The sequence below is a fragment of the Rhinopithecus bieti genome, unplaced genomic scaffold, assembly GCF_001698545.2.
Source record: "Rhinopithecus bieti isolate Rb0 unplaced genomic scaffold, ASM169854v2 scaffold_7967, whole genome shotgun sequence".
In the NCBI taxonomy this organism is placed as follows: domain Eukaryota; kingdom Metazoa; phylum Chordata; class Mammalia; order Primates; family Cercopithecidae; genus Rhinopithecus; species Rhinopithecus bieti.
In genome coordinates, this window is record NW_016806112.1 from 3,050,595 (window position 1) to 3,074,390 (window position 23,796).

The 23,796-nt window shown below is 52.1% G+C and overlaps 1 protein-coding gene across 1 annotated transcript; it reads right to left on the bottom strand.

Moving 5' to 3' along the window:
• Positions 1-2,358: 2,358 nt before the first annotated feature.
• LHX2 (LIM homeobox 2) lies at positions 2,359-23,760 on the bottom strand. Its single transcript, XM_017874811.1, has 5 exons — positions 23,562-23,760; positions 21,868-22,070; positions 20,523-20,926; positions 14,744-14,949; positions 2,359-3,240 (listed from the first exon to the last, which is right to left on the bottom strand). Exons 1-5 carry the CDS (start codon positions 23,679-23,681, stop codon positions 2,953-2,955), a joined length of 1,221 nt encoding a protein of 406 aa, XP_017730300.1. The 5' UTR covers positions 23,682-23,760; the 3' UTR covers positions 2,359-2,952.
• Positions 23,761-23,796: the final 36 nt, after the last annotated feature.

A 23,796-nucleotide genomic window follows, 5' to 3' on the forward strand; every position in this document is an offset into this window, starting at 1 on the left:
TCCCAGTCTCTGTCCCTGTCTCTGTTCCTATCTTCCCAAGTCTGTGTGTGTCTTAGTCTCTGAGCCTGGGGAGAGCAATGCCCTCTCCAAGGCATCCCCACCCCTGGCCCAACAGCAGCCCTGGCTTCTCAATGTGCTCTTATGCAGGGGTGGGAGACCCCCGGGCATCATTCCAGGGCCCTCTCCAACTGGGTGCCAGTGCTGACTGACAAGATAGGAATCAGACTCAGCTTTGTTGGGGCCTGAGCAAGGGGCACAGCGGGCTACGCGGGGGCGTCTGGGTGCCTGTGAGTATCTGCATGTGTGTACACCCAGGTTTATGAGCGGGACTCCCTGTGTGGGGTGGTCTGGGTGTCTGTCTAGGTAGATTGGTGAGCGTCTGGGCCTGTTTATGTCTGTCTGCAAGCATCTGTGTGTGTGTGGCTTTGTGTGAGGACCTTAGCCTGTAGGTCTATCCATCCATGAATGCCTCAAGAATGTGCATGCATGCGTGTGTGTCTGTGGGCACCCGTATGAGTTGCTGGGGGTAACTGGCGTCATGGTGTCTGTCTGTCTGTAGTCCAGGCCCTCTGCTTGCATTCCCTCGCAGAGTCATCAGTGGGAGACAGATTCCATGACCCCATTTGGCAGGTAGAAAAGTTGAGGTTCTAAACCCCCTTGCTTGGATGAGTGACTATGAACATGTGTCTGCTTGAGGGTAAGAGCCTTTGATCTGAGGGCACAGACCTGGCTCAAATCTTGGCTCTTCCACCACTAGCTGTAAGTTGGCTAATCTTGCTAAGTCTCCTGAATTCATTCAGCGAAAAATGTATTGATCAAAAACAGATTTTTTAAAATAGGAGCTATCTTGGGAGAGATTGAAGGAAGGGGCCCTAAGGGAGACTTCTGGGTGCTGAAAGTGTACTACACCTTGATTTGGGTGGTAGTTAAATGGGTGTGTTCGTTTGAAAGACATTAATCAGGCTGTTCATTACAAATGTGTGTACACTATATGCAATATAAAAGTTTACAAAAATTTTATTGGGCTCCTACTGTTTGCCAGACATCATAACAACAATAGTGTTTTTTTGTTTGTGTGTATGTGTGTGTGTGTGTGTGCACACGCAATGCGCTTGGGGTTTTTAAAAAACATTTCAGAAAGTGAGTCAGTCTGGGCTTGAAGCACACTCAGCCCATGCCTGCCCCACTCCCTCCCTCCGCCCTGTCCCAACAATGATGGCAGAGGGAGGAGGAGAGAGACTCCAGTCCTGGACTGGATGGTGCCTCTGCCACTCTTGCCTGGCTGTTTCCTCCTGACAGTGGCCATGATTTTCCATCTGGATGATCAAGTTGGTGGAGTCATTGCAGGGACATTTGGGTGGGTAACTGCTGACATCCAATGAAGCTGGTAGTGGAGTACTCCGAAGCAGGGCTCACAGTGAGAAATGAGGGGTGTCAGATGTCTGGGGGACAGACACCACACCTGCTTGGTGCATTCAGCAATGCCAGAGGATGCCTGGATACACATATTCCTGCTCTCCACCTGTGGAGTCCTCACATCACCTATCTGTCATTTACTACAATGCATCGAGCCCTACTCTATGTCAGGCCTTCTGCTGGGCCCTTCAACACATCTTACCTTTGCCCCCACTACAACTGCCGCGCAAGGGTCATTCCTTCATCTCATAGCTGAGGAAACTGACGCCCAAAGAAATGCAATGACTTCCTCCAGCTCACCCGGCTCAATAGTAGGAATTCCAACCTCATTCTGCCTGGCTCCAACCCTCCCTCCTCTCTGGGTGTGTCTTTTCTCTGGGTTTCTGAGGTTCCCTGAAACTTTAGGAAAGGAACAGAATTCATTTGCTTTTGCCCTCACTGGCAATTTTCAAATTTTGTGTCATTAGGAAAACTGGAGCTTAAGCTGCCCTTTGGTAACTGCGTTCACTACTCATAGGGAAAAGCTGCAGGTTTTTCAGGAGGCCTGCCTCATGGCCTGACATGCCTTCCAGCCCAGCCAGGAGCAGAAAAGAGCCTCTGACCTCTGCATCACGAGCATCTGGCAGGGTGTGCTCATTAAATATTTGAAAGAATGAATGAATTAATTAATGAATGAGACTTTGCATATCCTCCACTTGAGGACATATCACACCCTGTTAAGATCTCTTTTGTCTGTCCTGTGTCACCACTGATTCCTTGAGAGCAGGAACTGGATCTTTGTCTCTGCATCTCCGTAATCTGTCCAAAGCCTGGCATAAGACAGGAGCCCCAGGAATATCTGATGAATGTGTGAAGACCTAGAATTTATCTCTGGGCTTCAGTAACACTCTTAGGTCCTGTGAATTTCACACCCAACCAAATGGCAGCAGGACCAAGTAGTTTCAATAAGTGGTTTTATTACTGGTTAGATTTTACAAATTCTGATATTCGAACAGACTTCCACCTTAAAATTCTAAAACAACAAAGCGACCGTTGGAGGGGTTTGATTTTCCTTTTTTTTTTTTTTTTTTTTCTTTTTTTCTTTTTAGGACTATTCAAAGTAACAAACTTTTTTTTGTTGTTTTTTGTTTTTTACATTTTTGCTCTGGTCATAAATATACAGAGAAAAAGAGGGAGAGAAAAATGAACAAGTCATCCAAAGTATGGAGATAAAACAGTATTCCTAAGGCACGTGGCAGTCTTTGAAAATACAGAAGCTCTAGCCAACTTAAATTATTTGTTGTTTTTCCTCGCTCAGTCCACAAAACTGTACAGTGACACAAATGTTGTGTTGCAGGTAGATCTTCCAAGTTGTTCCTCGGTCCACACCGCTGCATTAGCCGGGTGCACACTTGTTTTTTTTTTCCTCTGTTTCCAGGCGAGATCCTAAAATGTGGTTAGTTAGTTGCTCAAAGCCTCTATTTTAAAATACACTTGGAATTCAACTAAAGATAATTTCTTTTTTAAAGAAATTGTGGGGTGGGAGGGTGCGAGTCATTAGAAAAGGTTGGTAAGAGTCGTTTGTGAGGGGCTGCGAGGCTCATGGCCCTCCAGGTTGCCAGGCACAGAAGTTAAGACGGACGTCACAGTTGGCAGGGTGGGGCTAGTCAAGTCTGTCAGGGTGGTGGGTGTGCTGGAGGGGCTTAGGGAGGCGTTGGAGAGCTCCGAGGCCGGGCCTGATGGCGTCCCTGTCTGCAGCGCCGTGTCTGTCGACTTGTCCACGCCCGTGTTTTCCTGCCGTAAGAGGTTGCGCCTGAACTTGGCTCGGGCGTTCTGGAACCAGACCTGCAGGGGACGACAGGGAAGGACTATTGAGCAGAAGGCAGGCAGAGCACACCCCCGACTGCTTCACTCAGAGCTCTGCTGCCTCTGGGGACACTAATCTGTGTTTTGCGAAGAGGATCCAAAAAGTCAGGTTGGCGATATTTTGCTTGTTGGGTTTTTTTGTTTTTGTTTCTGTTTGGAGACAGGGTCTGGCTCTGTCCCCCATATTGAAGTGCAGTGGCACAGTCTCAGCTCACTGCAGCTTCAAACTCCCGGGCTCAAACGATCCTCCCGCCTCGGCCTCCTGGGTAGCTGGGGCTATATAGGTGAGCATCACCGGCTCTGCTAACTTTTTAATTTATTTTTTGTAGAGACAGGGTCTTGCAACGTTGCCCAGGCTGGTCTCAAACTCCAGGTTTCAAGCGATCCTCCTGCCTCAGCCTCCTAAAGGGTTGGGATTACAAGTGTGAGCCACTGCACCCGACCAATATTTTGCTCTTAATAAAACAAAACAAAAATTTCACTTTATCTAATGGGCTATGGCTGGGCTTCTCTTTCTGATAGGAGGTTCCAGAGCTGAGCTTTACTCCTGAATGTCTCAGCCACGAGTCACGTATGGTGGCTGAGCACTTAAAATGGCATTAGACCAAATTCAACCAGTCTGCAGGTGAAAACACACAACTTATCTGGAGGCCCAATATGAAAAAAAAAAGCAGGTAGAATATCTCAATAATTTTTATATTCATTACATGTCGAAATGATAATAGTTTGGCTATACTGAGTTAAACAAAATACATTATTAAAATTAATTTTACTTGTCTCTCTTCATTTATTCAAGGAGGCTACTAGAACATTTAAAACTTAAAATTAAATGTGTGCCTCAAGTTGCATTTCTATCAGACACACCAAACACACACACCAGACAAATCTTGATCGTTTTCCTAATGGTTGTTTGAGACATTCCTTTTTTTTTTTCTTTTTCCTTTTTTGGCAGTTGCCTTTCAGCAGACAATAAACCCCACAAGTTCTTGTTGGTAAAATGTTTTAAATGTTTCGTGGTCAGTAAGTCTGGGAATGGGATAAAGAACACATGAGAATCAGGCAACAATAATGAATTACTAAGAGGAAGTGAAAGACACAGGACCTATTCCCCATCATCGGCTGGAGAAGCCACCAGGTACCCTGGGCCACTGGGTCCCCGGTCTCAGGGTGGAGGTAGGCAGCCTGGGAACAGCAGCCAAATTAAAGCGAGGCCAGGGAAGTTGAAACCCGCAGTCTCTCTCCTGACCTGCTGCATCCCGTATCGGCTTATGAGGGATGTGCGGCCGGGCTCGGAGCTGGGGCTGAGCTCGGTGTGAAAAGAATGTCAGTGAGAGAACATGGGATTACTTTCATTTTTCCTTGGGCACAGACACATACGCGTCCACTCCCATATCTTTGCACACACGCCTATATGCATTCAGGAAGACACACTGAAATTCATCTAAGGCCCGGCATGGTGGCTCAAGCCTGTAATCCCAGCACTTTGGGAGACCGAGGCAGGTGGATCACTTGAGATCAGGAGTTCGAGACCAGCCTGGCCAACATGGTGAAAGCCTATCTCTACTAAAAATATAAAAAATTAGCTGGGTGCGCTCCTGTAATCTCAGCTACTTGGGAGGCTGAGACAGAAGAACTGCTTGAACCCGGGAAGCAGAGGATGCAGTGAGCCAAGATTATGCCACTGTACTCCAGCCTGGGCCACAGAGCAAGACTCCATCTCAAAAAAAAAAGAAAAAAGAAATTCATCTACACAGCCAGTACCCAAGTACAACCACCCATCTAACAGCACAAACACAGAGACCCGCTGTACCCAGAGGTCCACGCAGTACTTTGGGAGGGGCTTAGGAAATCCAGGCCACTGTGGTGGGGGGGGTGTTGAACCTTCCAAGGAAAAAGGCCCAAAAGGCAGGGCCCCTTCACTTCCCTTTGCGTGAGGAAAACACCCGCCAGAAGCCTCCCCATAAAACAAAGGGCCTCAGGGCACTCTGCAGATTCTGGGGTGTCCAGTTGCGCCTTTCCAGATGTCCTGCATCTGCCTGTCTTCCCAGTGTCTCTGGCAGGAGAGGGAGGGCTGACTCCTGGCCCCACCCACCCCTTGAGACCACCCCGGCTGCAGGGGCCTGTGGCCTCAAATCCCCGTTTCTGGTGGCCTAACACAATTTGGGCTCAATTAAAAGCACATCCACGAGAATCTTGGAGTAAAGTGGGAGATCCAGAGCCTGTGAAGTGGAGAAACCAAGCTCCCTCCTCAGCGCTGGATCTTCCCAGGAAGAAGGCACATTTTCCCTGGCTCTCTGCCCAAAGAAAGCCCATCACCCCTCTGGGGGCTGGCAAATAAGTACAGTGCTTCTCAGACCACCTTCGACATGCTCTCCCTGGGGTTGGGGGATCCTTCCCTTTCCCGACCAGCAGAAATCTGTAGGGGAGAGACTGTGTCCTGGTGGCCTAAGGAATAGCTGATGAAGAAAATGGATGGGGAAAGCTCCCAGAGGCTCTCAGAGGGAGGAAGTGACTTCCCCAGAGTCATGCAGATTGGGGTGGAGAAGGCCAGAGCCTTTGTGCCGCCGCTTTGCCTCTGTCCTGGCCTGTGTGCGTGTGACCCGTGAGCAGCCTGTGCTCTGTGCGTCTGACTCTCTGAGCAGTAGCTGGAGCGGGGAGCCTGGGTCGAGGGTGGAGGGTGCTTTGCTGAATGCTCATTTGCTCATCCATTCGGGGCTGCAAGACCTCAGGCAGGGCTGGACCCTGTTAGTTGCTCGCTGTTTGCTATATCTCAGGCTGTTGCCCCTAACAGTGGGCTTGTAAACAATGACACCGTCGTCCACAACTGCCTTCTCTGCTTTCAGAGCTGAGGCGCTGGGAATCTGGTGGATGAAAATTCAACAACTTGATTAAAAGCCAGTCTGCTCTGGGGTTGTGTGGGGTTTGTTCTTCGTGTTAAGGCAGGGCTTCACTAGAATTCTCTCCCAGGTATTTCAAAAAGCCCACTCCTGAGAGGTTGATGGGGGCAGGGACCCTGTCTATGCTATCTTCATATCCCCCGGCACATGGCAGACACTGGCAGAGATTAAGAATCAGTGATATGTAGTCATAGGAATGGCTGACATGTATGTACCTTTTACTATGTGCCAGGCCCCATGCCACCCTCCAGCATGCACTGTCACAGGTTATTCTCATGAAAAGCTAAGTAAGTGGGTTCGATTATTATTATTCCCATTTTATAGATTTATTTATTTACTATTATTATTATTATTATTGTTTGAGACAGAGTCTTGCTCTGTCACCCAGGCTGGAGTGCAGTGGCGCCATCTCGGCTCATTTCAACCTCTGCCTCCCAGGTTCAAGTGATTCTTTCCTGCCTCAGTCTCCCGAGTGGCTGGGATTACAGGTGCACACCACCACACCTGACTAATTTTGTTTTTTCTTTTTCTTTTTTTTTTTTTGAGATGGAGTCTTGCTCTGTCGCCCCCAAGCTGGAGTGCAGTGGTGTGATCTCGGCTCACTGCAATCTCCACCTCCTGAGTTCAAGCGATTCTCCTGCCTCAGCCTCCCAAGTAGCTGGGATTACAGGCACCTGCCACCATGCCTGGCTAACTTTTTGTATTTTAAGTAGAGACGGAGTTTCACCATGTTAGCCAGGCTGGTCTGAAACTCCTGACCTCAGGTGATCCTCCCACCTTGGCCTCCCAAAGTTCTGAGATTATAGGCGTGAGCCACTGCGCCTGCCCTCACTGTATAGATTTAAAAACCCGAGAGGGTCAGAGTGGTGAAGTCACTTGCCAAAGGTCACACAAAGGGCAACCTGAGACTTAGGACCATTTGCCCTAAAAGAGTCCACGCTCTCCCTGCCACATGGTCCTGACGGAGGTAGCAAGCCCATGAATGAGTGAATAAATGAATGAATAAACAGAGAAGCAACTATGGTGCAGTGGAAAGAGCAGCTTCCAGTCCTGGGACTGCCACGTGACCTCAGGTTTGTCCCTCACCTCTGGACCTGCCTCAGTTTCCTCACTTGTACAACAAGAGGGTTAGACCACATCATATGGCTCTCAGGGTTCTGACCAGCTGGGATTCTTAGGCAGCCACAAGCAACAAGGTGCGATCTGCCCCACCCACCCATCTTCTGAAACTGACAGGCCTTTCTTTTCACATGCCTCAAGTTCTCTGGACTGTGTGTCTGGGACAACAAGGCCACGTTCACACAGAGAATCATCAGGACACAACTAACAAGGCCGGGGTGCCCCAGCCTGGTGCACAGTAGACCTCCAATAAGTCCTGGGTAGATGAAGAAGCACATGTTGCTTCTTGCCCCCTTCCCAGGCACTACCTGGCCATGCAAGCTGTGTTTTGCCTCACAAACCTCCTTCCCCAGAATTCTTTCATCAAGAAAGCCAGGAGGGCCACTGGGAAACCCATTTTGCCCCCAGCAAATCCCCACCTGGGATGCTAAGGAAATCAGCCAAAAGATGAAAGCTTCATGCCCATCATGGCATTTTTAATAACATCAAACTAATGGCTGCATCCAAAGTGTCCACTCAGATGCGGCAAGTGGGAGTCATGACACAGCCACTCCACGATGCCACAGGGGAAATGTCTTGTGATGGCTGTTAGGTGAAAAAAAAGGATAAAAAAATTATGTCCTCTGGTATTGTCCCTTCATAAAGAAAATAATAATGATGAATACTATTCTCCACGAAGTACCAGACATCCTTTTTTTTTTTTGAGATGAAGTCTCGTTCTGTCGCCCAGGCTGGAGTACAGTGGTACGATCTCAGCTCACTGCAACCTTTGCCTCCCAGGTTCAAGCTATTCTCCTGCCTCAGCCTCCCAAGTAGGTGGGAATACAGGCATGAGCCACCATGCCCGGCTAATTTTTTACATTTTTTAGTAGAGACAGGTTTCACCGTATTAGCCAGGATGGTCTCCATCTCCTGACCTTGTGATCCGCCCACCTTGGCCTCCCAAAGTGCTGGGATTACAGGTATGAGCCACCACACCCGGCCTTTTTTCTTTTTTTTCCCCCAGACAGAGTCTAGCTCTGTTGCCCAGGCCAGAGTTCAATGGCACGATCTGCCTCACTGCAACCTCTGCCTCCCGAGCTCAAGTGATTCTCCTGCCTCAGCCTCCTGAGTAGCTGGGATTACAGGCATGTGCCACCACACTCGGATAATTTTTGTATTTTTAGCAGAGATGGGGTTTCTCCATGTTGGCCAGGCTGGTCTCGAACTCCTGACCTCAAGTGATCCACCTGCCTTAGCCTCCCAAAGTGCTGGGATTACAGGCGTGAGCCACCGCGCCTGGCCTCTTTTCTTTTCTTGACACAGGGTCTCACTCTGTTGCCCAGGCTGGAGTACAGTGTGGTGCGATTAAAGCTCACTGCAGTCTCCACCTCCTGCCTCAGCCTCCTGAGTAGCTGGGACTATGGGAACATGCTATCACTCCTGGCTAATTCTTATATTTTTTGGTAGAGATGGAATATCACTATGTTGCCCATGCTGGTCTCAAACTCCTGGGCTCAAGCAATCTGCCCACCTCTGTCTCCCAAAGTGCTGGGATTACAGGCGGGAGACACCACACCCAGCCAGCACCAGGCATTTTATAAGCAAAGTCCTAAGCATTTTACACATTAACTCATTTGGTCCTTACAATGACCCTATGAGGTAGATGTGAATATTATTGCCAATTTGCAGGAGTAGAGACTGTGTGCCTCTTACTGCATAGCCAGAATTGAGATGTGAATTCCAACAGACTGGTTCTATGCCCTTAGCCACTACTTAACCTCTAAATTACACACTTTAATTATTGGATTCCTGTGCTCTTAGAAGGGTAAGGCTTTTTTTTTTTTTTCTTTCTGTTTTTCCTAGTTTTCTAAACTGTTGGTATGGCAGTTCTAGCATTTTGTAAACTTTTAAAGTTTTCTTTAAAGAACCAAAAGTAATAGCCACTGAACTGGAAATCAGAAACGCTTGGTTCCAGTCCCAGGCCTATAACCACTTTGCTGTGGTTCTTGGGAGAGTCACTCCACCTTTCTGATTCTTGATTTCCTCTCCTTTGAAATGAGAGGTTCAGGCCAAATCGTCTGTGAAACTCCATACAGTTTAGGCCATCCAGGACTAGATTGGACACTCATCACTGACCCGGGTGACGGACAGGCAAGAAAAAGACCACTTTACAGGTGGGGAAACGGAGGTTCAAAGTAATGAAGTGACTTGCCCTGATATAAACCACACCTCCTCCTCAGGGAAGCCTTCCCTGACTACCTCCTTCAGCAGGTCAGGTCTCTGTGTTATACGCTCTCGTTGTACCCTTGCATTTTTCCTACCTAGCACGTCCACCATTTTATTTCTTTTCAAGAGTTAAATAAGAATTCTATGGCCAAATAAAATTTGGGAAATGTTAGATTAGACAAAGTTGAGTCTGTTCCAGATTTCTCAATGCCTGTATTAATGCTAACATGCTCTGATCTCCAAGAGAAAGACATAGTCAACCTTGAGCCTTTCCCAAACCTATATGATCTTAGAATCATCTAAAAGAAAAACACAGAGATTAATCTTAGTACCTTGTCAATTGTTTATCCCACACCTTGCTCCACAATGCCCTCCGGGTGGATGTTCCAATGGGGTCTTGTTCACCGTCTTTTTTTTTTTTTTTTTTTGACAGAGTCTTGCTCTGTCACCTCGGTTGGAGTGCAATGGTGCAATCTCGGCTCACTGCAACCTCCACCTCCTGGGCTCAAGCGATCCTGCTGCCTCAGCCTCCCAAGTAGCTGGGATTACAGGCACGTGCCACCGTGCCCAGATAATTCTTGTATTTTTAGTAGAGACGGGTTTCACCATGTTGGCCAGGCTGGTCTTGAACTCCCGACCTCAGGTGATCCACTCGCCTCGGCCTCCCAAAATGATGGGATGACAGGCGTGAGCCACCATGCCCGGCCAATCTTGTTCATTGTCTTGTTCCCCGCTGAATCCTCAGTGCCTCCAGCCCGCCTGGCACATGGCAGTCAATATATCTGTCAAACAGGTGAGTGGCCAGAGGAAAGCTAGAGTTCTCAACTTTTAAATTCTCACACAGGTTAATTATAACTAACTAGTTACCTGAAAGATGCTATTTATTTATTTATCTTAGAGACAGAGTCTTGCTCTGTTGCCCAAGCTGGAGTGCAGTGGCACAATCTCAGCTTACTGCAACCTCCACCTCCCGGGTTGTTCAAGTGATTCTCCTGCCTCAGCCTCCTGAGTAGCTAGGACTACAGGTGTGTGCCACCACGCCTGGCTAATTTTTGTGTTTTTAGTAGGGAACGGGGTTTCACCATGTTGGCCAGGCTGGTCTCGAACGCCTGACCTCAAGTGATACGCCAACTTCAGCCTCCCAAAGTACTGGGATTACAGGCGTGAGCCACCACACCCAGCATGAAAGGTGGTTTTTAAACTGTTGGTGGTTAAAATGTATTTTCTTCCAAAGGCACACCAGGGAACCCCTAGGGAGACCTCCACCCACCCAAATCAATCAGCTCATCACTCGCTTCCCCAAGCTTAGGGCATCTTAATATTCTGCCTCCCTGGCCCTTCCACAGGAAGGAAGAAAAGCAACTCAGAGCAACTTCTATGTGGTGAGAAATGATCTCCGTGCATTTGTTAGGCTTAAAGTCTTATAGGACCTCCATCTAAGTGAACATTCTGTCTCCTAGTCACCTCGCCCACTGATAGTGAGTATTGTGGCTGCCATGCTGCTGCTCATGGCAAATGTGAGCACCTTTTATGTGATGAGCACTTTACTAGAGGTTTCTGCTTCCCTACCAAGACATGGCATCTGTGACCTACGGTTTTCCTCCTCTCCCACTGTACTGCTGCACTCTGCAGCCAGATCCAATAGGAGAAAAGTCACAATCCCTCCATGTGCAATATTGGAAAGACCTTAGGAAACAGACCAATCTGAACTTGACTCCTGGCTTCATGATTTACTAGCTGTGAGACTCAGGGCCAGGGTTCTAGACTCTCAGAACCTCAGTTTCATCATCTCCAAAACGAAGATAATCACATTTTTAAAATGTGTGCAAAGAGGGTTGCAGACTGAACTGTACCGTGTAAATGAGCGCATGAGACTGAACTGTACTGTGTAATGAGTGAATGAGATCAGTATGCCTGGGTCCTGACTCTATACTCTGTAAATTACACAGTATATCATCTTATTTACTCTGTGCAACCACCAGTAAGGTATCCTTCTCATTCCCATTTCACAGATAAGGAATCAGGTTCAGAGAGGAGAAATTAAAGCATCCAAATCTCACTGCTGGTAAGTCAGAGAGGATTAAAACCAGTCTGTTACCTTTCAAAGCCATACTACCAACTGCCTCACCTAAAACTGCTCCCATCCCATGTCCCCCAGATTCCCCATCAGCAGTCAGGGCACCTGGGGGCAAGCCCTACCCTGCCAATGCCTGGCTCCTGTAATCAGCAGCAAATCACCTCATCTTACTAGGTCTTAAGCTTCTCATCTGTAAAATGGGCAGAAAAATCTTAAGGTAAGGTAGACACGTGACTGGAAAGATAATGCTTTGTAAACTGCTGCATCACCATGTGCAATAAGGAATATTTGGGATTTGTGCAAATGTGGTCTGGGAAAAAGGGAGAACAGTGCTACACGTATGCCCCACCCCCAATATACAGACCCTAAATGAAACTCACACTCAGACAGTCATTGCCAGATTGGCTCAAAGAAGAAAGAACTATGTCCATTGATCAGGCAGGCCTGGATTTTGATCCAGATCTGCAGGTAACTAGCAAAGTGTGATTTGGGGCAAGTGGAGATCATTTGGACCTCCACCTTCTCATCTGGATGGTGGGGGAAGAGGGATCATGATGCCTGGCACACAGCATAGTTGGTCCTTCCTCTGGGCTCCCTCAGTAGGTGCCCCAACGGATCACACCATGAGGAAACTGTACATGGGTCTGTCTCTATACCTAACAGGTGAATTTCCTCAGGGCCAGGACAATGGTTTATTCATCTCTGTGTTTCCAGGGCCTGGTGCCAATACATATTTCATCAGATGAAAGAATAAGAGGTACCTCTCCTGGAAATCTGATTTGTTCCTAAGTCAGGTGACCAAGCCTCCTGCCTCCCCAAGGCCAACAAAGACTGGCTCTCACTGGAGATTCTGATTCAACTATGGGTACTTACTCTTCATTTCATTTAATCTGAGTAACTGAGAGAGGTGTGTGCCCTAATGGTGCCCTTTCTACAGATAAGAAATCTATGGCTCAGAGAGGGTAACTAATTTGTCTAAGACACACAGCCAGAGAACCCAGCCCAGGTCTTCCTGAACCCGGTTCCATCCCCAGCTCAAGCATTAATTCGTAACTGCCCTCCCTCCCCTGGCCCCACTCCATAGAGCAAGCTTGTCTATGCCCAGGAGGGCTTTGAATGTGGCCCAACACAAATTCGTAAACCTTCTTAAAATATTATTATTATTTTAGCTCAACAACTATCGTTCATGTTAGTGTATTTTATGTGTGGCCCTGAACAATTCTTCTTCTTCCAATGTGGCCCAGGGAAGCCAAAAGATTGGACACCCCTGCCACAGAGCAACTGGATTGGGGAAGGACGAAGGGTCCTACTAACCAGAGAAAAGGCAGCGCAACCCCAAGTCCTCAGTCCGAACTCACCCACGGCTGAAGGGAGGGGGGGCCAAAGAGGGTCCTTGACCTAACCCCAAGAAGGCAAAGAACGAAGCAAACAGACGAGACAGACCTGCTACCACAGCGAGTGTAACCACGTCCTCCATTCCACCAGGAGCCCAGGCCAGTGGGACTCGAAAGCAAAACGGACCCTGAGGGAGGGGCGGGCCCAGAGAGGCGCATCGGCGTCCCATTGGCCGGCGCTCCCTCCCTCTGCTACGTCACCCAATCCTCCCTCGCCGGAAGCCCGTCGCCCGCTCCCCAGGGGCAGCGCTGCGCAAGGGGGCGCCTCGGCAGCCTAGGGGTCCCAACTCCTGGCTCGCCCCGGAGCTGCAGCTGCGGTTGCGCCGCGTCACAGCCTCAACCCGCCCCATAAAAGGCCTTTTTAAAAAAAAAAAATTTTTTAAGTTTCTGACAAACTCACAAGAACTTTCTCAGGACGGCTGCGCAGCCCTCCGTCTCCGTCATCCCCCCTCTGTCACCTCCCAGCCCTCAATCCCGGAGACCTGGGGCTGGAGGGTGGGTCAGACTGGCCTGGACTCGAATCCCACCACCTTCCCTCCTGTTGTGAGACTGTCCGATTACTTCCCCCCTCGGTTTTCTACCCTCAAAATGTGTGTCGCTGGCACTATAACCACACGTTCTGAAGAATAAATTGGTTAAACTTGCTATAAAGGGAGGAGGCATTGTCTTGCCTTCTCTTTGTACGAATGGGGAAACTGAGGTCCAGCTACCAGAATAATTGCCCATACTAGTGAATTCATACCAGCTAATGAATCTAGTTAATACTATTATTGGCTACCATCCACTGAGCAAGCGTCAGGTCGCACCACAGGCACGTTATTTCAGTGGCTCCTTGGACAACTCCACCGCATAATTTATTGTATCCATTTCATGTATGAGGAAACAGGCTACAAAAAGTCAAGTGACTTGCCTAAGACCCTAAAATGAGTAAAAGGAGGAGCTGACGGTTTGAGGTGTGGCCCACGACTCTGCCACAATTTTGGGTCATGCAGAAGCCTGAGACCTCCTCCTGTGCCTCCAGACTAGGGTTCTTAACATCTCTGAGGGTGTGGAAATCTGGTGAAAGTTCTGGATCTTCTCTATTAAGAAGTTACTCACACATGTAAGTGCAGTTCTGCTCAGTTTCACAGGCACCCAGCCACTCCCCACCCCACCATGTCCTCTGGGCAGCCCCACCCCCACCTGCCCACCCGCGAAATCTGCCCACACACATCCCCACCACCAAACCTTGCTTCCAGGAGAGTCTGGGAGGCAGAAGATAAATCTAGAGAGATGCCTGAAGGAAGAGAGAGGGGGGAGTGAGACAGAGGCAGACAGCAAGAGAAGAGAAACTCGAGTGGGTGAGAAGCAAGAAGCAGGAGCTAACGATAGTCACCTTGGGTGGACGTCCTGGGATGGGGTGGGGCGGCCTCTAGATTTATCTGAAATGTTTGAATCTTTTATGACATGAACATGTGTAAAATGAGTGTCACTTGAATAATAAACAGAAACTAAGAATTGTCTACAAGAAAGAAAAGAGACCGAGTATGGAGACAAAGAGGATGGAGCGATACACAAACAGAAAAACAGAGAGGCAAAAACTGAAAAAAGACAAAGTAAGGAAGAAAGACTGAAATACAGATAGAAAGAGGCTGGAGAGGTGAAGAAAGAGAATGAGAAAGATAAACACACAGAGAAGCAGACACATGGTGGAAGGTCCTTCCAAGGCCCACGGCGGGGGTGGGGGTGCAGGGTTCCACCCAGATCCCCGATGGTCACAGATGCCCCCACCCCTGGCCCTGGCTGACCTGGAGGACCCGCTTGGTGAGGCCTGTCTTTTGCGCGAGCTGCTTCAAGTCCTTGGCGTCGGGGTTGTGGTTAATGGCAAAGTAAGACTTCATGGTCCGAAGCTGGTGGTGTTTGAAGGACGTGCGCATGCGCTTGGTCTTCTGGCTGCTCGGGTATGGCTGGTCACGGTCCAGGTGCTCTGCGTCGTTTTCGTTGCAGCTTAGCGCTAGGGAGCAGACACAGAGCTGGTGGGTGAACTTCCTGACCCATCCCCCATGCCAAATCCACCCTCGTCCCACCCGCTGCCAAACATTTCTATCCTTAACCCTGCTGCATGTCTGCGGCACAATGAACTGGGGACATTACCCCCATTTTATAGATGGAGACACTGAGGCTCAGAGAGAGTGATCTACCCAGGGTCACTCTGCTAGGAACTGCAGCACTGAATCCCGGCTCTGGGAGAATCCAAAAATCATTCTGAGCCATTATGTTATGACAATGAAAACAAAAGTAGCAGCAGCAGCAGCAACTGCTATGACTTGTTGATGGCTGAATGAACTCCAGGTGATGTGTTAAAGGGCTTTCCAGGCACATTTTCTTTAGGTACTTAAAACAATCCTAGGAGCACCAGGTAGTATTTTTCCCATTTTTACAGATGTTGAAACTGAGGCTCAGCAAGGGAAGTCACTTGACTTCGGACACAGCAGGACAAGGTCACTGGGCCTGCACTCCTCCTGTTTCCCAAGGCACTCTAAGGATGAGTGCTTTCCGCCATCTCCCCCTACTGTGCCTGGGATTGGCACCTAGAAATTGCTGAGACAGAGACTCACGCTCATTTTGCCACATCCAAAAGTACTGAAAGACCCCGGGCCTCGGGCACTGGGCCAAAGGTTGGAAACTGCATTTTGCAGTTTAATCCTCATCACTACTCTGTAAGATGGTTGCTTCCTCGTTGAACAAATGGATCAAGTCAGGCTGGGGGAAGTTCAGAGATCTGCGCAGTCCAGAGAGAGTGCCAGAGTGGAAGGCGAAGGAAGTCCGAGGCAGAAATAAACATGTAGTAGACACCTGTGGTGTGTGTTTGGCTTTACAAATGTCACTGTACATCATTACCGCTCAGGGAGGTGGCTATTCCCATTTTAGAGATGTGGAAACTAAAGCTAAGGGAAATGAAGCAACTTGCACACAACCACACCACCGGTAACAGGCTAGATTGATCTTGATGTGTTGAGCCTAGATTGAGCACTGGAGTCCTCCTTGTTTTCTTCCACTACACCACGAAGGGAGGAGGGAGCCTGTCCCTATCCACAAGGGGCCTCATGGGGGCCAGGCTGCCAATGCCTGGCTGACATTGGGGGTGGGGAATATGGGTAAAACCCTGGGTCTCAGAAAATTGCTCAGCCACTTGGCAGCTGATGCAGGACCCCTCCCAAGGTCCCCTCCTCACCTCCGGAGCCATGCCATACTTAAGGTCTTGCCTTGGGGTAAGCCTCAAAAGGGGTGTACATTCAGTCCGCCTAAAGTGGGGAACTGAGAAGGTATCTTGTGTCCTTATTACATACCCATAACAGAGCTCTAGATTTAGTAAATGAAAATACAGGTTGCCCAGTTAAATATAAATTTCAGAAAAATAATAAATAATGTTTTAGTGTAAGCATGTCCTAAATATTGCAAGGGACATACCTATACTAAAAATGTATTTGTTGTTTACCTAAAATTCAAATACTACAGGTGACACAGCTATGCTAAAAAATTGTCATTTATCTAAAATTCAAATATTACACGGGACACTTATACTACACATTTCAAATTTATTCGTTATTTTTCCAAAATGCAAATATTGCCAGGAACACTTACACTAAAAATGTATTTGTTATTTACCCAAAATTCAAATTTAACTGGGGATCCTGCATTTTGTCTGGCCACACTACCTCCAAAGAACTTTTACTCTGCGGGTGACCTCCCCCTTCCCCTGCCCAGGTAGGGAATAGTCCCTTGCAGAGAGAATTTGTAAGATACAGGTCTTGCCCCTGCCTTTGGAGCTGTTAGCTAGGGGCTATACCTCCTAGGGGCCTCTTTCCACTCGCACTCAGGAACCCTCACCCCCGGGGCTGCATTCCCACAGAGAGCACGCCCAGAGCGAAGAGCGGGGGGTCCGGCAATTTAAAGGGGATCAGAGGATGCCTCTGAACCTGATCCACCAGAACTGCTTGGAACCCGCTGAGGTGAGCAACCCTTTTCTTTCCCCTAGTCCCCAGCTCCACTGGGGGTGGGGCAGGCCTCCCTACGGGTTATCTTTGGGCCCATCCCTCCACCGAGCCCCCGCCTGGGCCTGGCTGCTGTTAATGAGCTCCGTGGGGACCCCGGCGCCCCCCATGGGCCCAAGGGACCTGCCCTGAGTGCCGCCTAGGTGGGGTAGTGGTGTGGGGGAGGGGGACAGAAAGGGCAGAGAAAGAAGAGAAAAGACAAACACAGAAAGGGAGAATGGAGGAAGAGAAAGAGAGAGGGGGTAGGGACGGTAGATGGACACAGCCAGGAAAAAGAGAGGAGAGACAGAGGAAGAGAAAGCGAAGGAGCCAGGAGAACCGGAGAGCGACAGCTACAAAGACAGCAAGAAATAGACAGTGAGAGCGGAGGGGAAAGCGAGTCCCGGAAACAGGCGCAGCTTGTGGCGAGGGTCCGGTGGCCGAGCTGAATCCCGAGGCTCCAGGAGACCTGGTCCCAGCGGGGGAGGCCTTTTCCGAAGCCGTTACTGGCGGGGGAGTGGTGAAAAGGGGAAAGAAGGGGAGTGGAGAAAAAAGGAAAGGAGCCGGTCCTAAGTAGCGAGGCCGAGGCCGGCCAGAGGCGAGGGCAGGGGCGGCGGCGGGGAGGCAGCCGTGGGGCCCAGGTTTGGCCGGCGCCCCGAACCCCTCACTCCCGCCTCCAGTGCCCGGGGCGGGTCGAGATTCCCCAGGATCGGATCCGGGGAGGAGCGAGGGGCCGAGGGGAGGGGAGGACCCGGGCTTTCTCTCTCCTTTTTTTTTTTTTCCTCTCAATTAGGCCGATTCAATGGAGCTAAAGAGCTCGTAAAATCATGAATAATTTACTCGTGATCTGTTATTAACCCATCGGGTTTCGAGCTCTTGTCGCTGGGACTGAACCTGTAATCAAATCTGACTTCGCCTCATTTTACTAAAGACGAGATTGTAGGTTCAATTGTCTAAATAATGGATTGGAATCAAATCAGTAATTACGCCGCCAGGCACACACACACAAAAAGCTGGGGCTGGGGAGGGCCGGGCGTCCGGCCCGGTCCGCGCGGACTCCTGCGGCCGCGGCGCGCAAACCCAGGCTCCAAAGTGCGCGGCCCAGCCCCTCGTCCGCTCCTGCCGTTCCGTTCCCGGCGCCCCAGGCCCGCTGGCAGCGCCGCCCGGCGGTGGGGAGGTTTCCGTTCCACCCGGGCCCGGGCCCGAGGGGCTGCGGGAAGAGGCCGCCGCGGCCCCGCCCCGGAAGGACTTTCCGACCCCGCGGCCCGCGGCTCTGCTGTAAGCCCAGCGCCGGCCGCCCCGACGGCGCCCCCTCCCCACTAGGCCCCCAGCTTGCCGCCCTTCAGTAAGGTGACGCCGCGCCTCGGAGGGACTGTTCCCAGAGCAAGAGGCTTTGCAAGGGGTCCGCGTGACTGGGCCACTGGATGTGGGACACTGCCACAAACAAACTCGTGTCCCCGCGGTCGGAACCCTGCACGCACACGCACACGACCCATGCCCGCACACCCTGTCCACGATCGCACCCTCCAGGGTCCCCGCTTTCTAGTCCTAACTGCCCCGCGGCCCACACTGCGGCTATTTCTCTCCTGCCAGTGCGGTAGGGGAGAGAAGGGCGGACGCCAAACCTAGGGAGGGTGGGCTGGGCCCCGAGAGGCCGGGGAGATCCCCTCTTTCCCCAACCTAGTCCCGTGAGCCCCGAAAGAGTAAGCCGCATAGCCACCGCTGGCGCACCGAACGCCGTTTCTCCCAGGACTAGGAGCCCCGGCCAAGGTCGGAGAGGAGGGCACGGAAATAAACAGGGACACACACAGAGACAGAGATAGAGAGAAAGGACGGAGGGAGCGAAAAGGAAAAAAAGAGAGAGGGAGGCCAGAGAGAAAGTGAGATGGGCTGAATGGAGGGTGTCTCTTGTAGAGGTTAAACAAGGCTTGAAATTCAGCCTCCAGCCCATCTCGCTGGGGAAACGGCGGCTGAACAGCAAAAAGCAGAAATAACTCTCTGTACTTTCTACTCTCTTTTTGCACAATCCTAAACCTGGCGCCGAACCTGCGTGCCCAGGAAAACAATATAGCTCCCCAGCCACCAGGTGCCCTGGAGCCAAGCCCCGCGAGGTGCTTCCGAGTGGAAGTTGACCCCACTTGATAAATAGAAGCGGCTTGGTTTGGGGGGAGCCGGTCTGAACTCGGTTTTGTCTTTTTTTTTCGGGGTGGTAGGAGATTAGGGATGGAAGTTCCAGAGACCCACATCTGTGGTAGTGCCGTCAGCAAATCTTAGATCCGCGCCACTGACCGGCCTACTGCTGCTTCACCATTTACTAAACTGGGGGCTGCGTTTTCCTCCCAGTTCCGCACGCAGACACACGCCCCACGATCCTCCAACAAGCGATTTCGTTGGAGCGAACGGGGACACCCCCACCCGCCCCTCATTTCCCTCCATATTCAACTCAGATTCTTTAAGATGAAAATAACTGACTTCTTCCTGCCGTAGCCCCCTCTGGACAGTCTTGGGTTTGTTTTTGTTTTTTTCACTTGTGCATTAACTAAAGGGAAAAGGAAGAAGGACACAAAATCTCCAAATCTAATTCTGTTGCAAACGAAAGAAAGAAAATAATTGCAAATAAACTCTAGTTCGGAAGCCCGGAGAGTCATAAACCTTTCCGGGCCTTGCAGACTTCGGGCAGATGTTGACGGCTCATTTGCCGGGACTCAGAACCTCTGCAGCTGTCCTGAGCAGGGAGGGGCGCGGGAGGGGGCAGAGCTTCTCCGGGAATGGCCTGAGGTTCAAAGATGCCGGAAATCCGAACCGAGCCCCCCACCTCACCCCACCCCACTCCACCCCGGCGCGAGGCCAGGCCTGCTTGGGTCTCGTTCCGCCCGGGTGCCCGCTTCCGAGGGTCGCGGCCCTCACCCCAGCAGGCGCCAGGAAACTCGGTGGAAGGAGCCCGGGAAAACTGAGACCTGGCTTTAAAGGAGGATTGGGCCGAGCAAAAGGACCCGCAGCCTTTGCTTTCCTGAATTCCCCAAGCCCGAGATCCCCAAGCCTGCCGCCCATTGGACATTTCACGCCGTCAGGCGGCACACCAGGCCGAGCTCGGCGCCCCTGGTCACAGCCAGCCCTCTCTCTTGGGACCCTCGCCGCCCTGCCTTCTTCCTTCACCGCCCTGCCTTGTTCCTCCGCCGCCGCAGCTCCCCGCCCTCAGCCGCGCCAACCCAAAGCCTGTTTGGTATCAGCGCCGCCTTGCTTTCTCCATCCCTACACTTCCTGCCCAGCAAAGTGGGGCAAAGGCCCAAACCAAAAAGCCATCTCCAAAAAAACAGTGTATCAGAGACAAGGCCCTGCACCCGGGGCAGCAAGGGACCACTGCACCCTCTCCTCCCGCTCCAGCGGAGGACGCACAGACTGGAAGCCCAGGGGGCTAACGTCCCTTCTGCAAGGCCTTCCGGTGCTTAAGGCTCGCTATTTGTCCAGCATAGAGATTCACTCCAGCTCCCGGCTGTCGAGGACGCGCACTTTCCCCCAACCTACAGGGGCGCTCCGCGCGCCACGCACTCACCAGCGTTGTAGGCCGCCAGATCCGCACCAGGGCCCGGGCTCTTGCGCTTCCTCGGCCGCCCCTTCTGCACAGTGCCCACACCATTGTAGTAGGGAAGACCCAGAGGGTTGGCCCCTGCTGCGCCTAGCCCCGCGCTCTTGGCTGCCGCGGCTGCAGCGGCCGCCGCTGCCACGTCAGCGTGGTTGAAGTGTGCGGGGTACTCGCCCTGCAGCAGCGCCTCGAAGTGCAAGCGGCAGTAGACCAGGCTGTCCTTCATGCCGAAGTGATCGCCCGTGGTCAGCATCTTGTTACACGTGGTGCACGTGAAGCAGTTGAGGTGATAAACCAAGTCCCGAGCGCGCATCACCATCTCCGAGGCCGAGATGCCCAGGTGGCAGCGGGCGCAGCGCTGCACAGAGAACCGCCTGTAGGGACCATGGAGGGAGGGGCTGTGGGAACACACGGTTGGGTACCCCCCTTTTCCTCCTCCAGGTGCCGCTGCTACTGCGGGGGGCAATCCCCTCCTCAAGATGGACAACCCGGCCTTTATTTGGAGGATGGGGCGGGGGAGAGAGAACTAGATTTTGACCCGGGCCTGGTCCTGTCCTAAAATAGTTTCCCTTGACACACTCATGCCTACAAAGACTTCTACTTCACCCAGAGTTTCCGCAAGCCCTAGGAAAGCTTTTACCTGGGAGTGGAGGGAGACACTTACCACTTACCCCTTTCTCAACCTTTACTCCTCCCTCCAAACCAGCGCCTGGGAATCCTACTGACTTTTGTAATTTGGAAGAAACACAGAGACAGGGAAAGAGAGACAACCGAGAGAATATACATAGACCCTAACCCTAAAACTGGGGAGAAGGAGAAACAGGGAAGTTGGAGTCTGCTAGTGATTCTGGTTCTTTGATCTTGGCCAGCTTTCACTCCCATTTTCTCAAAAGACCTGGAAATGCACCCACTCCCACAGCTCTCCTTTCAACTGTGTTTCTGTCCAGCTTGGGCTGCCTAGGTTTAGGGGTGCCTGTTTCTATAACCTCAGGTTAACTCAAGAAACTTCAAAGAGAGAGGGGAGCAAGGATCCCAACTCAAGCTTTTTTGTGGTCTAAGTTCCGAGCGGGCGGGCAGCTTCTGCTTTTTTTTCAGGTTCTCTTACTTTGTAGACCTTTCCAAGAGCTCCCCAAATTGCTGCTTTAAAAGGTTATCACCCAATTTGTGCTGGCTTGGAGAAGTTGGGGCGGGGCAGGGGGGAGTCCTGAGTAGTGAACCCTCTCCTGGGACTAAAGGGAAAGGAGAGGGCCAAACTGTAAGACCGTGCCTGAGACTGGGGGGAGGGGTCCTGAGGGGCAGTTGGGTGGGGGGCTACCTGTAGTAGTCTTCCTTGCAGTAGATGCTACCGTCTTTGCTGAAACAGGTGAGCTCCGACTCCAGGTTGAGCTTGCACTCGCAGCACTTGAGGCAGCGCATGTGCCACTGCTTGTCCACCGCCAGCAGGTAGTAGCGGTCCGAGATCTTGCCCCCGCAGCCAGCGCACAGCGCTGCGCGGTCACTGCTGATGGACGGCATGGTCTGCGAAGGGAGGGAGGCGGAAGACGGCAGCGCCTGCGTCAGCCAGCGGCCCCTCAGCGAAACTGGCACCCACAGCTCCCTCTGTGGCCTCGGCTAGCCCTGAACGCGGAGGGGGCTGCCAGGGCATGCGGCGCACTTCCCCCCACCTCAAAAGGCCCATTTTCATTTCTGGGCAGTTCAGAACCCAGGCCCGCCAGCGCAGCCCCAGCCTGCCACCGGCCCAGGCCGGGATCCTGGCCTAAATGGCTCTCCTGCTTACCTCTCTCCCTTCCAGTCCTCCCTGTCCTTTCCCCCAAAATGCTCTGGCTGTGTTTAGGGACCAGGACAGCTACTCCAGTCAAGCCCTCCAAGAGCTTTCCCTAAATTGCTTCTTAAATGAGCCGGGGGGCAGGGGGTAAGGTGACCATTAAGTTACCCTCCACACAGACTCCTCTTTGGAGAGACAGCAGAGTTCCTGGGCCCCAGCTCCAGTGATCCCTGGGTCCTTAGGCCAGAGGTTAAGGCCAGGACAAGTCAGCCAACTTCTGGCTCCTCTGCCACACGGGCTGGGGCCCTCTTGGGTCCAGGGATGAGGTGAGTGGGGTGCAGGGACACCCTCAAAGTCCCTGGGTGAAGGACAGGTTCAACCCAAATCCTCCCCTATCCAAACTGACCAGCAGAGAAGGTCTAACAGAAGAAGGGCTCGGAGGCTGGGAGGCCACTGGGGCCGCTGGTCCTGCTCCCGGATCAGAGAAGCTTCTCCCGTGCTCCCCACCTCCGCGGCCTCCTAAAGGTCACTTCTGGGCCTGCTACTTGGGCAGTGTCTGCTCCTCTGGCCCCCAGGGAGGTCTGAGGCGAGGAACTGGCTATTTGGGGCTGGGCCCGCGGAGCCAGGTGTAGAGATCCGAATGGAGTCTCCTTCGGTGAGGGCCAGGCCAGAGCCTGAACTCCCAGCCCTGACCTGGCTAAGTCTGACCAGTCAAAGGTCTGGGGACGCGAACAACGACAAATGTTGGCCCCGAAGGCTTCGGCCTCCGAAACCGCGCAGGGGGTTGAGGGAGATCCCCGATTGCTGGAAAGCTGAGAGCGGCCCAAGCCGGCTGGAGCCCCAATGCTCCCGGCTGGTTCGCCTTTCCCTGGCGCCACCCGCGGCGCCGCCAGCAACCGGAGCCGAGAGGTGGAGGAGAGCGCGGGGCTGTCGACCCCGGCGCCCGGCAAGGTGAGAAGGAAGCTGCCCCGGGCCGCGGATGGGACTTCGCTTCCACTTCCCAAGAAACGCTCTCCTCTACCCGCCAGGGCGGAGATTTCGGTTTCAATCTCGTTTCCCTTCTCCGTCCCAGCAGCCGGGTTTCCCCTGAACCGGGAGCCACCAGCCGTGCATTCTGACCGAGGATCCCCAGCACCCAGTCCCGTGCCGCACGAAGGACGCTCCCCAAACTTCGGGGAGCAGAGGCGCTGACTGGCCTGGCCCCATCCCAGCTCTCAGCCCCGACCCCACAACCGCGCGCCTACCGTCTCGGTGTCGCCGCGGTCGATAGCGGAGCTGATGGCGGGAGCCTCGTTCTTGGCCCTGCGGTCCATCTCGTCGATGACCCCGTGCACCTCGGGGCCCGACAGACTGTGGAACAGCATCGCGGCGGGACCGGCGGGGCCGGGGGCGCGGCTCCTCCGAGGGAGGGCTTGCCCCCCGCCTCAGCTGCCTGGCGCTCCTGGCGCTAACGGGCCCGGTGCATCGCCACCGCGGCCC